This window comes from Uloborus diversus, chromosome 6 (genome assembly GCF_026930045.1).
Source record: "Uloborus diversus isolate 005 chromosome 6, Udiv.v.3.1, whole genome shotgun sequence".
In the NCBI taxonomy this organism is placed as follows: Eukaryota; Metazoa; Arthropoda; class Arachnida; order Araneae; family Uloboridae; genus Uloborus; species Uloborus diversus.
In genome coordinates this window covers 11,938,367-11,958,840 of record NC_072736.1, presented here as the reverse complement: position 1 = coordinate 11,958,840, position 20,474 = coordinate 11,938,367, and the positions used below count along the sequence as shown (strand labels likewise).

The 20,474-nt window shown below is 33.9% G+C and overlaps 1 protein-coding gene across 1 annotated transcript in view; it reads left to right on the top strand.

The window, feature by feature from the left end:
• The window catches only part of LOC129225124 (cleavage and polyadenylation specificity factor subunit 1-like), an 89,521-nt gene that overhangs the window by 32,552 nt on the left and 36,495 nt on the right, over nt 1-20,474 (top strand). The window contains 10 exon segments of the mRNA XM_054859685.1: nt 514-669; nt 3,257-3,268; nt 3,270-3,347; nt 3,435-3,551; nt 9,287-9,604; nt 10,572-10,720; nt 13,375-13,470; nt 16,480-16,552; nt 17,725-17,828; nt 19,327-19,432. Coding sequence (XP_054715660.1) covers nt 514-669; nt 3,257-3,268; nt 3,270-3,347; nt 3,435-3,551; nt 9,287-9,604; nt 10,572-10,720; nt 13,375-13,470; nt 16,480-16,552; nt 17,725-17,828; nt 19,327-19,432 — 1,209 coding nt within the window.

The window sequence follows — 20,474 nt, the reverse complement described above, 5'->3', positions numbered from 1 at the left end:
TTTATTTTTGGAGAAACACAACTGTTTAGTTTTGGTCTTCTTATCTCAAGAAAGATATTTCTTTGTTGGAAAGGGTTCAAACAAGAGCTACTAGGCTAGTAAGGGGACTTTTAGATTTAGAATATGATGCAAGACTTAAAAGGTTTAATTTGTATATCCTGGAGCAAAGGAGAGTCAGAAGGAATATGATTCAGTTTGAATATATCCAAATGAAGAGTGTTAATGGGTTAAATTTTTGCAGGGAAAGCGGGACGAGGGATCATTGTTGTAAGCTATTCAAATCTCAGGCAAACCTGGAAATTAGGAAAAATTACTACTTTAGTAGAGTTGTAGGCTCTTGGAACAGCTTTTTGAATAAACTTTTATGAGCAAGTGGATAGATTGCTTTAAGAGGATGATTGATCTTCATTGGGGACTAATAAACTGATTAGGACCAGCCTAGCTGAGCCCAGAGCCTGTTGCTGGTTGTCACATTTGTGTTTTTATTTATTTGTATAATGTATATTCTTATAGGTTTGCGACAGTTTGCTGAATGTTGGGCCGTGCGGTATAATATGCATGGGAGAACCAGCTTTTCTTTCGGAGGAATTTTCTGGGAATGCTGATCCTGATTTGGAATTAGTCACTACTTCAGGCTATGGGAAAAATGGAGCACTGTCGGTGCTGCAGGTAAGTTAATATACAGAAAGATAGGAAAAGTAGGTTCTTTATTAATAAATTTGTGTATATGAGTTTATGTCAGTGCTTTTCAGAGCCGGCCTTAGGCCGATTAAAGCAAAAGTGTCCAATCGGGCCCCGCACATGAAGAAAAAAATATTTTTTCCTTTAAATGAACAAGATAAAAAAATGTATGAATGTAAAAGTTCAAACTTTTTAGTTAACTGATGCAGAATCTGTGGGTGTGGAGTTACTTTTAGTCCAATCAATTGGGTTAAGGAGATTCTTGAAGCCTCTAGCTAATTTTAAGTTTGCTAAAAGCAAGTAAAAGGTAAAGTATAGGTATTGCCAAATTAAGTAAATTGGCAATACCTATGCTAACTGTTCAGGAGAAAGGAAGCAAGGTAATGGAGCCTTCAAGAAGAATTTTTTAAAGAATATTTCTCGGTTTATTAATGGTTACTGTCAAAAATATGGTTATTGATTTGAAAATTTTACTTGAGAGGACCCCCACACCTGTTCTTCTACTAATATCACGAAAGATTATATACACTAGTGGTTTTCGAACTACAATTTCAAAATTCTGAGTGAGTCCCAAACCTAACCACCACCTAGCATTAGCAAAGCACGTCTGGGATTGCATTTTTTAAAGTGCAATTTCAAGTAATATTTGGGCATGCTTCACTGAGCCCCATACCTTTCCTCCCATTAAGAAGACGGCCAATGCGATCGTGTTTTTAGGATTACAATATTGAAAAATGTAAGAAGGCCATCGAACTTTCTCAGTTCCTAACATCACTAAAGATCGATTAAAGGGTGTTTTTAAAGCTACAATTTTCAAAAATTGCCAGGAGTTATTCCTTGAGGCTTTAATTTCCAAACATTTCCGAGAGGTTTGGGGGAAAGTCGCCGAACCTCTTCAGTTCTTATCATCTCCAAAGATTGTCTGGAAGTGTGTTTTTAAAGCTACAATATTGTAAAATTGCCAGTCGTGCTTTCTTGAAACTTATTCCTTCCTCAAGCATAAGCAAAGATGACCTACATTTACGTTTTTAGACCTAAACTTCGAAACATTTTCGGTTGTAGGCCCCCTAAGGTTGTTTTCCTTTAACATCGCTAAAACTCGTATAAAAATTGCATTCATTTGCAACTATAATTCAGAAAGATGTCTGAGAAAGGATCCCTTGACCCCCTACTTCTGCTCATCGTCTTTGTAACCAAAAATAAATTTATAATTTTTAATTTATTTTATTCACAAAAGGTTTATTTGAACATTAGAGACTTTAAAATTGAAATCAAATGCAAATAATGGCCCAAATTGTATTTGCTCTGCCAATAATAAAAAAAAGTGTTTATCTATGCTTGGGAAGAATTGACTCCCCCCCTCCCATCACATTTGAGAGCATCCTGCTTACGCCACTGTGTCCCACAATTGATTGGGGTTTAAAACCTTCGATTAAAATCCGAACCCTACCTTTTTTTTCTCTCTCTCTGTGTTTAGAAAAGAAAGTGCATGTGTGATTAGGGATTACTATTTTCATCCAGGCCTTATCTGCAGTTACTCGTTGTCTATTTTCGGATTTTGAAAGTTATTTTACTGCTGGAAAAATTTCCTACGAAAGAAAACAATATCCTCCAGATTCTGCTCTTTCATCTCCTAATGTGAACGTTAGGAGTTCTCCAAAGATTGCTTGAAATTGAACCTTAAAGTTTTCAATTCAAAACGTTTCCAAGGGATAATCCTAACGTGGGAGATTTCTTTCTTCCCTAATGTCGCCAAAGGTAGTCTCAAGCTGCATTTATAAAATTCTATCTTTGATAAATTTCCAGAGCAATGGCTCCGAACCTTTAACCCCCCCCCCCCCCCATAGCTTAAAATTTAGATTTAGAAAATTCCACGGGACAGCTTTCATTTCCTTTCCCTTAAAATAGACTAAAAATTGACATCAGTTTCGAAAAACATTTGTCCCCTCTTTCCTCTGATGCTATCAAAATAGTCTAAAATCGGGTTTTTACACTTCTGTATCAAAATATTTCCTGAAGGTCATCGGATCCCCTAACCTCGCCAAAGTTAGTTTAAATTTGACTCCGATTTTGAAATAATTCAGTCGAGAATCCTAAATTTCTTCCCCTTAATTTTATCAAAAATTGCCTAAATTAGCTATTTTGGCAATTTTCTAATTCTTCCTTTAAATCCATCTCCCTTCTCAAGCTTTTTCTCATGACTAAAACTGGGTTTTTAAGAATTTAATTTCTAAAATTTCCGAGGGAGGTCGCCCAACCTGTCTTACCCCCAACAATGGGAAGATTGGATCTATGCACTCCTGGTTATATAAACATAATTATTAAATTCCTTACAAATATCCTTTAAAAATATTATAAAAATAATTACTACCAATGAAATTATTGTCATATATTCGTATTTAATTTGCCTCATTTATTTGTTTAATGTCACTTCCAAATCTAACAAGATTATTTTAATAGCTCATAAGTATATTGAAATATTAATTTAAAATTGAGTATTTTTGTAATAAAATCTGAGATGCATTCAGATTTATATTTGTATGCATTTTGTTACATCAATGGTTTTAAATTTCAGAGATCCATCCGGCCCCCAAGTTGTAACAACATTCGAACTACCTGGATGTATTGATATGTGGACTGTGTTTGGAACTGCTGTAGATTCTGAAGTACATAACATTTTTTGAGCAAAATCCTTTTTATGCATTTTTTTTGCCATTACACATGCTCAAAATAAAAGTAATTTTTTTTTTCAGAAGTTTCAGCCTAAGTTAGATGAAGAAAAAGAGGATTCTAATGAAGAAAAGACTAAAACACAACCATTGAAAAACTCTCACGCTTTTTTGATTCTTAGTCGAACAGATAGTTCCATGGTACGAGTTCAGTTTTAATTCAGAATTTTTATTTAAATATAAATAATTTTGTTTATACAGTGGAACCTCCCAATAAAGGAGGCTTTGGGGGGGGGGGGGCTGTCCCTTAAATAAAGGCTTCCTTTCCATTTAGGTATATCATTTGACACGTGCATATTAACTAAATGCATATAAGGCAGTGAGTAGCAAAAGGGTATAAGTGAAGATTTTCAAGTTTTGAGTAAAATGCGTTAAAGATAAGGTCATAGGTACGTTTTCATTGAATTTTTTTTTTTATAAATCATGCTGTACAGCAGCACCTACCAGGGCTACTAGTACTGGCTCCTCAATTTTTGGCTCCAGTGCCTGTGCGAGAGATATTTCTCGGTGTAAATCTAAGCAAAGAGAACCGAAACATCTACTCACATAGGGTTGCTATAAATCAACAGGGTTACCAAAATTATCTTTTGCCTCAAAACGGAGAGGAGATTCCCCTACTATTTGTACTGGTTATCTCCAAAGTTTAAATTTTGTCACTTACATCCCCTTTGCTTCTCACGCCTCATATCAGAAACGCCTAGTTTTCTGGGTAGATAAAACACAAAAACTCTGTATTCCGATTGTTAATAAAACCCAAAGTACTGCAATAAGCATGAAAGTTTTCTGCGTTTTCGCAGAAATCCGCTTTTTTTAAAAAGGCTTTCTGGTTCTTCCGGTTCTAAAAAGGCTTTTAGATTCATCTAAATCCTTTGAGAAATTGTGACCAAAAATGTTGAGGGTTGGGGGGATAACTGTTGGACCGATTTCTTGTAGTTTGAAAGAAGGTTTATCATTTTCAATTCAAATAAGGAACTTGTTTTGAATACATGCGAATATCGGACACGTGCATGGCCGAGAGTGGCATGCTGAGTTTGAGATTCCAATCCTTTTGCATCCTACAAGTATTTCTATTCTTCTGGAAGTTTTAAGTTATTTTAGTCTTTTCTACCTTTAATCTGATCACTTTGTTTTTAATTTCAAGAATTTATTTATTTTTCCCTTTATTTTTGTTACATTAAATCAGTGTTTTTCAACCTGTGGGTCGCGACCCCCCAGGGGGTCGCGAAGCCTTTGTAGGGGGGTCGCGAGAACTCAGTAAAAAATCAATAAATTTTAAAAAGGTAGATATATTAAGAAAATAGTCGCGAGAACTCAGTAAAAAATCAATAAATTTTAAAAAGGTAGATATATTAAGAAAAAAGTTTACAAAATGATACTCGTTATGTTATTATACACATTACACATTAACATACTACACATATCACACATTACCAAAAAATAAAATCTTCGAGTACTCGTTCATTTTAATGTGAAGGTTGCGCTTGATTTTGTTCAATCAATTTCTCCCATCGTGGATCCGTTTTTGCAACATTAAGTATTAAATCGTTTTCCAAATTTAAGCGATTCCTTAGTTTACTTTTTATTTGGGCCATTGATGAAAATGTCAACTCGCACAAGTACGAGGTAGCAAATGGAATCAAACACTTCAAAGCCTCGTTTGTTAATTCTGGGTATTCTGTTTTTCTTTTTAACCAAAAGGTATCCAAATTTTCAGACTTGAATTCCAATTGTAACATCCCATCGGCAGATAATTCTAGCAGATTCTCTTTGAGCTTAGTTGCTAAATTCGCCTCATTTATAGCTGCATTTAAAAACGGATTTAAGATCCATCTTTGCCCAGTGCTATCCGATATCTCTTGCACTGAGAAGTAATGACATAATTCTTTCTTCAAATTATCTAACACCATTTTCATACCAGATATATATGAATTGATGTTTATCTCGCTTCCGACTTCTTCAATGAAAGACTGTGTCGACGAAAATGAATCAAAGTTGTTTTGATTTATAGATGATGACCAGAATTCAATTTTTTTGATAAAGGCATGGAGTTTGTCTTTTGCTGTAATGACATTTTCATCCCGCCCTTGAAGACTTTTATTCAAGTTATTTAAATGCTCAAATAAGTCCGAAAGAAAAGCCAGTTTCAAAAGGAATTCCGGGTCAGAAATGAATTCAGAGTAATGTGACTTGGCTTGCTGTAAATATACTAATAGTTCAGCGCGAAGTTCCATAACTCTGGTCAGTACTTTGCCTTTCGATAACCACCTAACCTCTGTATGGTAAAGCAAATTTCGGTGGAGAGCCCCCATATCATCACAAATGAGTCGAAACAATCGAGTCTGCAACGCTTTTCCTTTAATAGAATTTACAATACTAATAATAATATGTAGAACTTGACTGTATTCTTGTGGCAAGGTTTTGGCTGCAAGAGCTTGGCGATGGAGAAAGCAGTGCATCCAACAAGCGTTTGGCATCTGTTCTTTCAGTCTAGCAATAAATCCACTCTTCGCACCAGTCATGGCTTTTGCTCCGTCACTACAAATAGCAATGCATTTTTGTGCCCAATCGATATTCATATCTTGCGTAGCTTCAATGAATATGTCATGCAAGCATTGACCTGTAGTATTTGTGGGAAGTGTCTTGCAAAATAGTATTTCTTCAATTAATTTTTCATTGGATTCAAAACGCACAAAAGCTACAAACTGCGCACAACCCGCAATATCCGTTGATTCATCAAATTGCAAGGACACAAAAGAACTTTTCTTTATTTTTTCTATGACTTGATCACGAACATCAGTCGCCATATTGCTTATCCGGCGTTGAATAGTATTGTCAGAGAGAGGTATACTTTTGAGCTTTTCGATCTCTTGCTTGCCAAACATAATCTCTGCTATATCTAAAGCCGCTGGTAAAATCAAATTTTCGGCGATAGTGTGAGGTTTTCCTGCTTTAGCCACACGAAAAGCTACTCGATAACTAGCAAGCAACGCTTTCTCATTTAGGTTGGACATTTGTCCTATAGCAGTTTTTTGATGTTCAAGAGCTTTTAATTTTCGCTCAAAAAATTCCACGGGTTTATTTTTCTCATTAGGATGTTTTGTGTTTAGGTGGCGTACCAACTTCGATGGCTTCATGCTTTCTCTTGACAAAATTTCAAAGCAAATTACGCACTGCGGTTTATTGTCAATCACAGTAAACCCAAATTTCAAATAATTCTCGTCATAAAGACGTTTTTTCTTTATTCCACTACTCCCGCTAGACGTTGATAGTTCTGATGATCTTTTCAGAAATTTATCCATTTTCAATGAAAACAAACAACACAAATAAATACGTAAAACAAGTGTTTGATATCTTACACACAGTCCGTATAACACCGTAGTTTCACTTCCGAATCGTTTTCACGTATCGCGGTCTTGCTTCCGATTTCACTTGCTTTGCGCTCATGCACTCAACTGCAACTGCCGTAGCCGACCGCCCCTTTTATAGGCCTGCGCATTCTAGCGAGAATCATCTCGAAGCGTAACGAAACGTCTCGAAACCTGTGGACCTTTCGCGCGGGGGACTACCAGTGCCATCTGTCGGTAGCACTCGGAACCTGTACTGTTTTACGTACTTAATTATATATTTATATTCGAATCCTAATAACGCAAACGCCTAAAACTTTTGTATGGATTAAATATTTTTAACATACATAAAATAAAAAAGGTCGGGGGGGGGGGGGGGGTCGCGAAATATTTTTTGATACTAGGGGGGTCGTGTCATGAAAAAGGTTGAAAAACACTGCATTAAATTATGGATAATTTTTAATTTGTCTCAATTCATTTTATGTATACCTGTAAAAGTATTTTTAGTGCATTTAATAACATCCTCATTTATGTAACTAACTCTTACTCTGCTTGTTCTTTTTTAACTGGCACTTTCATACCTAAATAAATGGCAATGCATCTTAAAATAGGAAGAAAGCAGTTAAAAAAAACTTATAAAATTTGAAAATTTTCAAAAATGTTAAATGAAAAAAAGCATTTAAAAGTCTAAAAATTTAAAACATCCTCAAGATGCACAAAGAAAAAAAGAAAATAGGCTACAGTGTTTGATAATGGAAAAAAAGAAAATGAAATGTAAGAAACATGTTTATGAACATAAATGTGTGATTTTTTATACTAGTGATTGAAACGAGGGTGAATAGCAGGTTTTGAAAAAGTTTCGTTTTTGTGACTATGATAGTTGTTTATTGTTGCTTTTTCATTAAATTAATATTAATAGAAATTTTTTTTTTAAGTTCTTGCATCCTTATTTACTGTCTTTTGTTTAACGGTCTCTATCACAATATCTACTGTTTGACCACGGATTGTATGTAATTTGGTAATCTACCAAGTAAAAATGATTCCATCTGAATTAATCTAGCAGGGGAGAAGGAAAAATAACGATGGGATTTGATGCACGCGTTTTATAATGTCACTAGTGCCTTATTCATTTATTGCATTCTCAAAAATAAAATAAGGGAAAACAAAAATAGTTACCATGGAAACAACAAAAAGAAAAGACAAAATTTTCATTTCGTTCAGGAACGTAAAAGCAAAATGGTAAGCTCAAAACTTCGTTGTGAATAAATAAATCAATTAAGTTTTGCCGTGAGAATATAGATCGAATAAACTTTAGATTAAAAAAATGTTGCTGTGAGTAAATTTTCATTTTTACAAAACTAAGGGTAAATAATAGAGATGCAAAAGTGCACATCTGAAACAAAACAACATACCTATAAACTAATAGATATGTTCATTTCCGCCTGTAAACCGGATATTACCCTTTCCATGCAATCAATGGTCAGACAGTACTATCCGTAAAACTCATGAATCAGGTATTCGGCAATTCTCTCAAGTTTTCTGGTGTCACTTTGCTTCAAATGGCTTTAATTAACAGCTATTTAATAAAAAATTGCAGTAGAATGCATCAGTATTTATTATTTTTTTTAATTCTGAAGCGGAATTTCATAGGGAAAATGACAGATTTTCAAATGTCCATTTTAAGATTATTTCAGGAAAATATTTTTAAAATTTTGTACCTCATATAAAGCAACATTCAAACAGCATCCGCACATCACATTCACCACATAAAGTGAACACACTTACGTTTTCCGAGCTGGGGGAAGCATTCATACATTCAAACGTGCGTAAAGCACATGTCGATACTCTCACCCAATAGCGAGAGCGAGCTCATCTCGTGGAGACCAATGAAATGTGGCTCCCAACTCTACGGACGTCAGAGCCGTCAGATATATGGGTTTTAGTCATGTTGATGGGCCCCGTACAATACGGCTTGCTGTCATGGCAACGCCGATCGAAAACTGGTTTTGAGGAGAAAGATACGAAGCTCACTCACTGTATGGAAGCAGTCTGAATGTTGCATAAGAAGACCATTCAATTTTGAAGTTCATTTTTGTACTAAGTTTTTCAAATTATAAGCCTGTAATATAGTATTTATAACAAAAGAATTCATATCTTTTTAGGTATTTCAAAAAAGTGTTCTCATTTTCAAAATTGCTGAAAATGCAAATTTTTTAAAAAATGGCAAAAAAAATGAGTAAAAGGTATGGTTTTCTGGTTTCCAGATCCCGGATAAAAGGTTCTATACTGTAAATTTTTTTCTGAAGTCTATTGAACAGCATTAAATGCTTTTGAGAGAAAAAGCAAATTGAAATTTTTAAGTAAAAGTTTCTATCATATTTCCAAAAGGTTTTTATCGTATGTCTAAAAGTATGATTTTATTCCAATTTTAGAGAGCATTGATTTTTCTTATTGTTTATAATTTTTCTGCTTTATTTATTTATTTATTTATTTTTTGTTCTTCATTACATTATGCTTTTGACTTAATGCTAGATTCTCCAAACTGGACAAGAAATAAATGAACTCGATCATAGCGGATTCAGTACCGCTCCCACCATCTTTGCCGGAAATATCGGAAGCGGTCGATTTATAGTTCAAGTATCTCCGATGGGTGTTCGACTATTGCATGGATCCCGCCAAGTGCAGCACATTCCTTTAGATGTCGGGTCACCTGTTGTTTGGGCCTCCGTATCAGATCCATTTGTCATGATAATGAGTGCAGAGGGTTTGGTCATTCAGTTGATGTTGAGGGTGGATGATTTTGGAGGTGGTGCCAGATTAGCTGTTTCTAGGCCACAGCTGGCTCAAGTTGTGAGTATGAAGTTTTCTCTTTATTGCATGCATGTTCTTTTTCTGCTAATTAGCTGTACTCTAAATTTCACGGTTCAGCTTTGTGGAAACCTGCTTTTATGGTCACTTGTTAATTTTAGGACAGAAAGTATAAGAACTTTTTTATATGTGAGAAGGAATCATGTTTACATGATTGTTTATTCCTAACTGTTCTATTCGGTCAGTTAATTTGAAATAAATCATTAAATTTGATTTTCAATGGGGCATAGAGAGATATTTTGTTTGCAGTATAATTTTTCTAAAAATTCTACATTTAGTAAAACAACTCACTACTGCTACAAGTAGTATTTCCAAAAGCGCCCAGCAAAGATTAAAGCCTCCACCTCCCCCCTCGACATATATAAATTTTGTACATTACATGTAATTCATTGCAAATGAGGTGGTGTTAGATGTTACTTTAGATTTATTACTTCACAAAATCTATTTAATGTTCTAAAAGTACATTGTAACACTGTTGGGGCCAAATCCCATGTTTAAAAACTGCTTGTTACTATATTTTATATGTGTCCTCGTCTGCATGTATTTGAAAATGTTTTCTCACTTTTCCGAAATTTTTTAGAACAAATTCTAATGTTTGTTCTAATGTTTGTAATCATTTGAAAGCAGAGATTAGAAGTCATTTTTGGGCCGCCTGAAAATTCTGAAGGGAAGCTCAAGTTTCCTTGAATCTTTTGGGATATCAGGCCATGTTACTATAATCTATTGTTTAGAAAGTAATTAGTAATATGGGAAATCACTAGCTGATGTTTACAGATTGTTACTCCATTTCCATTAAATTTGTGTAAGAGGCTATCTATAAATCATGCCCTTATTTTCCCAATATTTTTGTGTAATATATATGTTTTGTAAAATATTTGTGTAATAATGTCATTGTATTGCAATATTTTTCCAATGCAGTTATTTGATGTACTGTGTAATCCTTTTTTAGAAATCCAAAGTAGCTACATTGTGTGTTTATAAAGACATCAGTGGAGTATTTACTGTTACACCTAAGCAAGAAAATGAAGATTCTATGCAGGGTTCAAGCCATTTTGCTCCAAGTGCCAATGTTCATGATTTGATACAAATGAATCCTGAGTACGTGTTTTAGCACTTTTTCTCTTGTGGATCAATGGTGTTACTTTTTTGTATGCAATACAATTACCTGAAAATTACTTCCTATGCATAAATTAATTAATATTATGTAACTTTGGTAAATTATCTTTACTCTTATAACAAAGCTGAAAGTCTCACTGTCCGGATCTCTCTCTGTCTGTCAGGATCTCTCACTGTCCGGATCTCTGTCTGTCTGTCAGGATCTCTCACTGTCCGGATCTCTCTCTGTCTGTCGGGATCTCTCACTGTCCAGATCTCTGTCTGTCAGGATCTCTCTCTGTCCAGATCTCTGTCTGTCAGGATCTCTGTGATGCGCATAGCGCCTAGACCGTTTGGCCGATTTTCATGAAATTTGGCGCAAAGTTAGTTTGTAGCATGAAGGTGTGCACCTTGAAGTGATTTTTTGAAAATTCAATGTGGTTCTTCTTCTATTCCAATTTTAAGAACAAAATTATCATAAGACAGACGAGTAAATTACGAAATTATCATGACGTGGAACCGTAACATGGGCACAAGCCAATTGGCGAGATACAAAATTATCATAACGTGGAACTGTAACATGGGTACAAGCCAATTGGCGAGAAAATTCGCCATACATTATTTGTAAATATACAGGCGAGACAAAATACCTTTTTATTTTTCTATTACGGGCAAAGCCGTGTAGGTACCACTAGTAATTAATATTGTGGTATTATAGATAAGTTGTTTCATTACTGCCATTTCACAAATAGTGGGAAATAGAGAAAGACAAAGTAAAATTGAGTAAAAAATTTTTGTGAAGATTAAATTACCAAAAATCCAGCTTTATTAAAATTAATTTTTCCATATGTTAGAGTATTTATTAAACAAGTATGTTGTAGTGAAGGCCCCATAGACTAATAATAAGAGTAGACTGAGCTATGGCAACCCTTTTGCTGCTCATAAACCAAACCATGTGACTGGTGGATATCCTAGCAACAGCGGGCGTTAATCGTAGCAGACGATCGACGCCAGCGCGAAATAAAATAAATAGAATTTATGGAACACGGAAGAATGATCTTTTATGGAGTCCGATTTGTAAATTTGTTATTCTAAGTTGTAAATATTTTGTTAATATAGTGAGTTTTTCGTTTAGATAGTATTGTGCATTTTATTTAGTCAATTTCAATAACTCTCTAAGCAATAAAAGATGCAAGCGATAAAGGAGAATCAGCAAACGGTAAGATTTTTACCTACAGTTTCAATTTAAGATACCGATTAGTACATTTTTGCGTTAACGCAAAACGTTTACGCCATTTCGTTCACGCCAACGCTGACAGCTCCAAATGAAATAAAAGTTACCGAAAACTGATCAAAAACTATTACTAATGTCAAAATAATGCATAACTAAAAGAAAAACAGTTCAATCTCTGCACCTGGAAGTTTTTTTTAATGAAAACACATTGTCGTAAAATACATGTCGAGTGCCAAACTATAGATAATGCCGCCATCTAGCAACCATGCTGCCAAAGTCTTCGCCAAGCCCTTCCACTAGTCACATGATACATCTATGAACCAATTTTCTTCATCAGCAAGAATGAGAAAGCTCGGTCTACTCTTATTATTAGTCTATGGAAGGCCCAGTCTACGTGGGCTCAATCCCCATCCTGGGGATGAGTTGCCTCTCTTCTTCTACTATTTGCCAAAACCTAGTAATCCTTAAACTTCTTGCTACAAGGTAGTGCATTGTTAGGGAAAGAAAAAAGGTTCTATAGAAAATCAAATTAAAGTATGTTTCTGCCCTATTATAACTTAATGTTTGGTCTTTGACTGACTTAATTACAAAATTATAATTCCAAACTTATAGTAATGCAATTTGATGTCATTACCTTGTAAAGAATAGGAGCAAAAGAGAAAAGCTGCAATATCATTCTGTGCAGTTAAGCAGTCGAAATATTTGCAGGCTTTTTACTTCCTTTTACAAAAAAGGAAGTATTGTATTTATGAAAAAAAATTTCACTCAAAAATCGACCTTAATTTTCATTTTGAATCCCCCCAAATGAATGTTGAGTTTTTTTTTTGACTCGACCACACGTGGATAAGTGCCTTAAAACGTATAGACTTGCGAAATATCCATTTTGACGATTCTCGAGTTAGTTACAAAGAGTTTTCTCGTGACGTCTGTACATACGTATGTGCATATGTATGTCGCATAACTCAAGAACGGTATGTCCTAGAAAGTTGAAATTTGGTACGTAGACTCCTAGTCGGATCTAGTTGTGCACCTCCCCTTTTGGTTGCATTCGAGTGTTTCTAAGGGGGTCTTTTGCCCCCTTTTGGGGGGGGATATCATTGTTAATTTCGATGTAAACTCAAGTGGTGTTACAATTTGGAGGACATTTGACGATATATCGCCAGTCTTTTGGTCGCCAAGTTTTGTCGCCAACTTGGCGACAAATTTGGCGATTTTTTTTTTTTTAAATCTGATTTCAATTTGGCCACTGTTGGTGATATTTAAAGAGTAAACTATTGAATCACATTAAAATTACCAATAAAGGGAAAATGACATTAAATTGGAGTGAAAGGAAGTCATGTGATGCACACATCAGCTCGTTTATTTTAAGTTTTAGGATTCCGTAACACTATGTCATTTTATAACTGAATGAAATTTTCTTTAGGGCTGTGGATGATGAAGATGCATTGCTGTATGGAGAACCAGTTCCTCATATTGAAAAACCTATTGAGGAGGTCAAAGCTCCTGCTAAAAAGTCTCGGTATGTATACTTACATATTCACCCTTAACACCGGAGCAAAACATCAAGCATTTATTAACAGAGAGGCTTTTCAATATTTGTACTAAATGTTTTTATCTTCAACCTTTTATTATACACTTTGCAAGATTTTTTAATGTGTATTTTTATGAATGCTGTGTACTTTCTCATTGGGGCAATATCTAAATAAAACCTGCAGAAGAAAAGAAAGCAAAAATTGGGTTTTGTGTTTTGTAAAATATTTTTTAAACAAAGACTTACCTGTAATGAAACTAATGTGTTGCAGTGAAGTTTTACTTGTAGTTTGTGTACAGCAAATGTAAAATTTTAAATACATGCTTTGTGTCTTTTAAATAACTTCAAAGAAGTTTTTTTTATACATGCAATGCTGCATTTTTAATTTCTTAAAAAATGAAATAATATCAGCATTTGTTTCATTTCAATATCTCAAATATTGAATCAATTTTTCATTTTTCTTTTCAAATCTTTTAAATCTGTTTTGTTGATTACTTTTTAATTTAAAAGTAAAATTAATTTTTTTGTGCCTGTAAAATATTTTAATTGTACACTCATTGCCAAAAGTTAAGCACGGAGATGAAAATGTAAATTTTCGGAAGCCAATCCAAATTGGAGAGGTTGCAACTCGCCGCAGAGGTTGATAGAAGTATGCAAATAAGTTTTTGAACAGTCAATATATATAACAGTTTCGTGCCGAGAAATATGCAAAAAACAGTTGTTTCAGAAGGAAGCATTATGAAGGGTCACAGGAGCTGCTTGTAAGTACCAATAAAAGGGGGTTAGAACTTTTATGCGATTTGCTTTCAAGACAGACCTGATTATTTGGCTTCCATAAGCAAAATGGAAGACTCTGAGTGATGGCGCACTGGTGGTTGGACTCACTGAAGCAAGACAATTAATCAAAATGTTGCTCCTTTCTTTGGAATTCATTACTCAGTTATTTCACGATCATGGAAACAATTTCTAACGAGCCAAACACTTGTCCAAAGACCTGTGACCAGTCGCCCAAGGGTTACAAAGCCCGCGGAAGGTCAATATATTGCTGTTGTAGCCAAGTGGAACTGAAGAATGACGTCTACATGTGTGACATCTATGGTTGCAGTGGCCATTGGCAAGGGCACCCATATAAGGGGGCAAGTGGGGGCTCCAGCCCTTCCTCCTATAAAATTAGAACTTCCTTGCTTTTAGTACTTTTTCCTGTGCAAAAATGAAAAAGACATTTCTTCTCCCACCTATAGTGAATAAGCTATTAAAAATATCAAATTTTAATAACTCTAATCTGCAATAAAATCGGTTTCTATGGGGAAAATATCCGAGCTTCCTCCCCTTAAAATTTTGCATGTGGGGCCCATGGCCATTGGCAAGAGGATATTTGCCACCACTGTGCGCTGAAGGCTACACATGATTGGGCTGTACTCCCGGGTATCACGAGTTTGTGTTCCTTTCTCCGTCCAATCCAGAGGGGACGCTCAAAGTGATGCCGCCATCATGTCAATTGGGCTGTGTCTGATTGAGGCAATGTTATGTTCACAGATGAATCAAGATGTGCTCTACAACCTGATGACAGGCGTGCAAGGGTCTGAAGAGAACAAGGTAATTGTTATCGACTCCAAAACATTACTGAATATCAAGCATTCCAAGGTGGAAGTATCATGGTCTGGGCAGGGATTTCGTTCGGTTATCGAAGCAACCTTCACATCTACAGACGGGGTTCTGTGACGGCTATACGGTATCGGAATGAAGTCCCAGACTCCCCTGTGAGATTGTACCAGGGCCGGATTTGGAAATGTGGAGGCCCCTAATCAGGATTCCAAAAGATCATCGTATTTTCGAAAATATCCGATATTTTGATATATATATCCGAATATTTTGATATATATATGCATATATCCGATATTTTCAACCCGTGAAAGTTAGGATATTTTGTAAAAATTTTATTGTGGGGCCCCTTTTTTTTGTGGAGGCCCCGGGGCAGTAGCCCTGCCTGCCCTCCCCTAAATCTGGCCCTGGATTGTGCGCTGCAGCAGTGAGATCTGATTTCATTTTAATTGGCAAAAATGAGCGTTCCCATAGAACTGTCATTGTTGATGAATACCTGGAGAGTGAGAATATAACGCGTATGGACTGGCCACCAAACTCGCCCGATCTTTATCTCATTGAAAATCTTTGGGATGCCCTCGACCGTGCTCTGTGTACACATTTCCCACCTGCAGCCACTCTCACAGAGTTGGAAACAGCTCTACAGGAGGATCGGCAATTACTCGACTCTGTGGTGGCTGATCACCCTATAAAATGCATGGTTACACGCTGTAAGCTTTGTATGCTGATGAGGGGTGCTCACATAACCTATTAAAGTCAGTTTTTGTTGCTTGTTTAAGTATAAACAATATTTTGTAAATGACCCTATTATGACGCCATCTTTTAATTTATGAAAATGTACTATTGTTTTTATCTCTGTATATATTTTTTTTTGTTTGCTCATTGCATAAACATATTTACTACTTTCCTGTCGAATTTCGTGTCAATCGAAGCAGTACTTATCAATTTTTTCGCATTTTACGTCTCCGTGCTTAACTTTTGGCGGTGAGTATATTTGAAGTAAATACAATGCATAAAAATGTTATTTTGTGTTGAAAGTTTTTTTTATATTTTCTTTTAATTATACATAATGTAGTTATGTTACAGGATCAAACAAATAATAATTTAAATGAACAAATTCAATGATTGTTTGTTTAATGATGGAAATATTTTAGATTACTTTCTCTTCTAAACTTGATCTCTGTTTGTATATTTATAACAAAAAAAAAAATAAATAAATAAATAAACAAAAATAAAATAAAGTGGAAAAAATATTATCTTGATATTAAAATTCTAAAACAAGAGATGTTTATAGAACAAATTGGCATTCAAAAAATGCTATAACTCTTAACTTGTTTATGTATGTTTGTATTGTATGCTTGTATGGTTAGACTTATAGATTTTATTCTTTTTTAGAGCCAAGATTGATGTAAAAGAAATTAAACCCACGTTTTGGTTATTCATTGTGAGAGAAAATGGTGTTTTAGAGGTTAGTTATTTTTTGTAATTAATTACTGTACTCTGATCAGTGAAAAGGTGCTGAATTGTTATTGTGCATGCTAAACATATGGTTGACACTGCCAAATGGCATATTTCTTGAGTTATATCTAGTCTATCTTTTCCTTGAACACAGTATAATTAATGTTACAGATGTTCTATTGAACATTTTGTTCTGATAAATAATGATGGCTTTCAATGTTTTAAAAAATTCTTCATTCATTATGTCAGATGTGTTATAAATACAGTTAACCCTCGTTTATCGCGGTTAATTTGTTTCAGACTTCTGAATTTCCGCAAAGTAGGATTCTGTATTTATAAACCGAATATTTTCCTAATTAGAGGGCATAAAACTTACTGAGGACAATTTAAATAGGTTTTTAACATAGTTAGATCCCCCTAGACTAGAAACAGCACCCTTATCCAACATTATATTTGTATTACTTAATATATTGTACAAAATATGAGAAAATGAGGTATATTAGACGGAATCGATATCACATTAATTATATATTGGGAAATAAAGTACACACACACATGCAGTTCTTACACACTACTACTAACCTATGAAAATAGCTCAACTTTAACTTGTTCAATGATGGATTAATTTCCAGTTAGTGTGACCGTGTGTGCTCCCTTTCTTCCTCTACATTTATCCTCATCAAAGGTATTACGCATACAGCTTAAAAAGCTAGTAGCACGTTGTTGAACACCATTAGAGATGTATTTATCCCCTAATAATAATACAGTGATTTATACTTTGCAGTTAGCGTTTAAGGTTAAATTGAGATAAACTTTCTTTGGCGATTTTAAACCTCCACTCCCTCAACTAGTACAACTACAGTCCCTAAGAAGAGCTTACTTTATTTAAAAGACATAATTTGTAATTCTCTTGTAAGAAAAAGTTTACACGAGAACATATAAAAGGCTCATTGCTATAATTGAAAAAAAAAAGCAGAAAAAACCGCGATGTAGTGAAACCGCGAAAGTCGAAGCGCAAAGTAGAGAGGGGCGACTGTATCTTTCTTTCTTTTTTTTAATTATAAATAAATATTCTTCTTAAGCATTTTATTGGTTTAATCTTTTTAATTTTATTCCCTCAGTTAAGTATTTATTTTTTTTTTCATTTTTAGAAATTAAGTATTTAATTAAAGTATTTTATAGATTTACAGCTTACCAAACTATAAGTTGGTGTACTTGGTTAAAAATTTCTCCATGGGGCAAAAGTATCTGGTTGACAGCGGCCAAGCAACATCAACTTTACCTGGGTAAGCATTGTGCAATTATGTATGAGTTTCAAGAAGTGCATAAGGGGGTTGCGAAGTTAAGTTACATAAAGAGTTTTCAACGTTTGCTGATTTCAAATTTGTTTAATCTGAGTTCTACTAAACAATTATCTAATATGACTGTACTATTGAAGCAAAGAAATTATACATGTAAGAAAAGAAATTACATCTATACTGGAGGCATGAAACAAAATGGTTCAGTCGAGAAAGACTTTTCGAGTGAAAAAAGTTCTCATGTGTTAACGATATCGGCTTTCATTGCTACTAATGCTTTTAAGGGGTTCAAATTTTTTTTAGGGAATAAATCAATGATAAATCATATGAAAGTCAATGAATAGTTTTATGACTTTTCCTTCTTAAAAGTTCAAATTAATAGAGTGTATTTTTAACATATTTTTAATTAGAATATTTTTAAAGGATGAAAACAAACATATAAAAAGAAATGTTTTACAGCTAAAAAACTAAAATGAATTATTGTAAATTAAAAAAAGTCAATTGGATTTTTTTGAAAATTTTGAAACATGCATTTAAAAAAACAGAAATTTAGAGAAAATATTTTTATTTTCAAATTGAAAATTTATTATTTGATTAAATGTATATATTTTTTAAAAAAATTCTGTCGCCTTCCTTTATTTAAAAAAAAAAACAAAAAACTGTCAATCGTGTGCTTGATCCTGCAAAAAATAGACTTCATTATCGGCACAGTTAAGAGAAACCTCGGTTAATTGAAGTTCTACTGTAAGTAAATTAGAGCTGACAGGTACATTTGGGTGGTTCAAAAAAACTTTTTTTTCAGCCAGAGTCCAGGATACCCCCCATTTTTTTAGACTAACTAATAGTATTATGTTTTAAAAATTTTAGCTTCTTACTCAAATTTTCAGAGGGTGCTCAATGACCCCTTATTTTAACATTAGCCATAGCATAGAAAATGACACAGATTTAGAAATATTTAATTTCCCCAGCTATTTTTTCGTAAATGATTACTTTATTTCAATGTATATGCGTATTACTAGTGTATATTATTATATGTAGCATTGTGTTTTTCAGTTCAATGTATTTTTAACCCCCCTCATCATACGTTTGAAGTTTGGGGGAGGGGGTTGAGCACTCTCTTTCAGTTGAAATAGGAAGCTAAATTTCTTCCAGTATATTACTATCCACAAGTCTAAAAATATTGACCTGTTATCTAGGAGAAACTTTTTTTTACGTGTATTTTTGAACCACCCTAAGGTACATAGAGGAAAATTTGTTTCTAACTTTAAGAAAAATGAGGGATCAAAATTTCTATGGGGAAATTTAAAAAATAAGCAGAATATTTAATAATAAAGACTCCAACTGATTGCTTAATTCAAATTGGTAGAACTACTTTAGGAAACAAATTTCACCTCAAAAACCAAGCTTAGAAACAAAGGTCTCATAGTTAAGAGAAAAGTAATTAATATGTGAGAAAGCAAAATCAAATTATTAAGTTATTTTACAGGATGACTTCTGACAAGACCTCTGAGAAACAACACGAAGCCCTTCCAGTAATTCACGAGCTACTAGTTGTTGGCCTGGGAATAAGATGCTCCAGACCTATGCTTTTGGTATGTCTCAGAATAATTCAGTTTTAATTCTTTACTTTGAGACTCAAAAAATGTTGTATATTTTGTTTCCAGCCCTTTGTAAGTAATATCAATTTGAATTTATTTTCCTTGCATTTATTTTTCTTGTATTAGTATTTTGAATTAAGAATTATATTTTAGGTTGGCATACAAATATTCCTGGAAAAGTTAGATTACATCTTAAATATTTAAATGATGGGCAGTGTTAGTTAGGCTGCAGTATTGTTATGTAATGCATTGAAAATTAAATACAGGTTCCTGCATTTTTATCTCCATGTTACAGTATTTTGTTTTATTTAGAACAAAATTTTTGATTGTGTTACTGATTTTACAAAGCTCTTTATGTGACATGTTGTAAGATAAACAGCTACCTGAAAGGAGTGAAATAATTATAAATAAAATGAATATATAAGGCGTCATTATTGCTTTAAGTTGAATCATTTCAGTACACTTAAACATAATTGCTTGTTGTGTGCATTCAAACGTGATTGTTTATTGTGTAAACCCTTAAAAAAAATTTTTTTTGTACAAATTGTTTTTTTTTAAGTACACTTTAACATAATTGCTTGTTGTGTGCATTCAAACATAATAATTTATTGTGTAAACCCTTAAAAATATTATTTTTGTACAAATTCTTTTTTTTTTTAAAGTATGATTTAAATAATTATATATTTGATCAAAACTTCTAGAAGAATAAATAAATAAATAAATCAAATATAAATAACCTTTAAAAAATCAATGAGATTAAATCAAATATTGATAATGATATTTTAAAATATTGTCACAATTTGCCTTTTTTTTTCTCTTCAAAACTTATGGCTGCAAGTCATTGTGTTGCATAACCTGCTGATTCAGGTTATTCCCTGAACGATTTTTTTCTAAATGGAGGGGGGGGGGGGGGGGGGGGTTACAGGGGAATTCTTAATGAAAATCCAAAGTTTACCAAATGAGAAAATATGAACAGGAACACAAACCTACAATCTACATCTAATGAGAAAATGTGTATATTTGCGATACTGTTTGG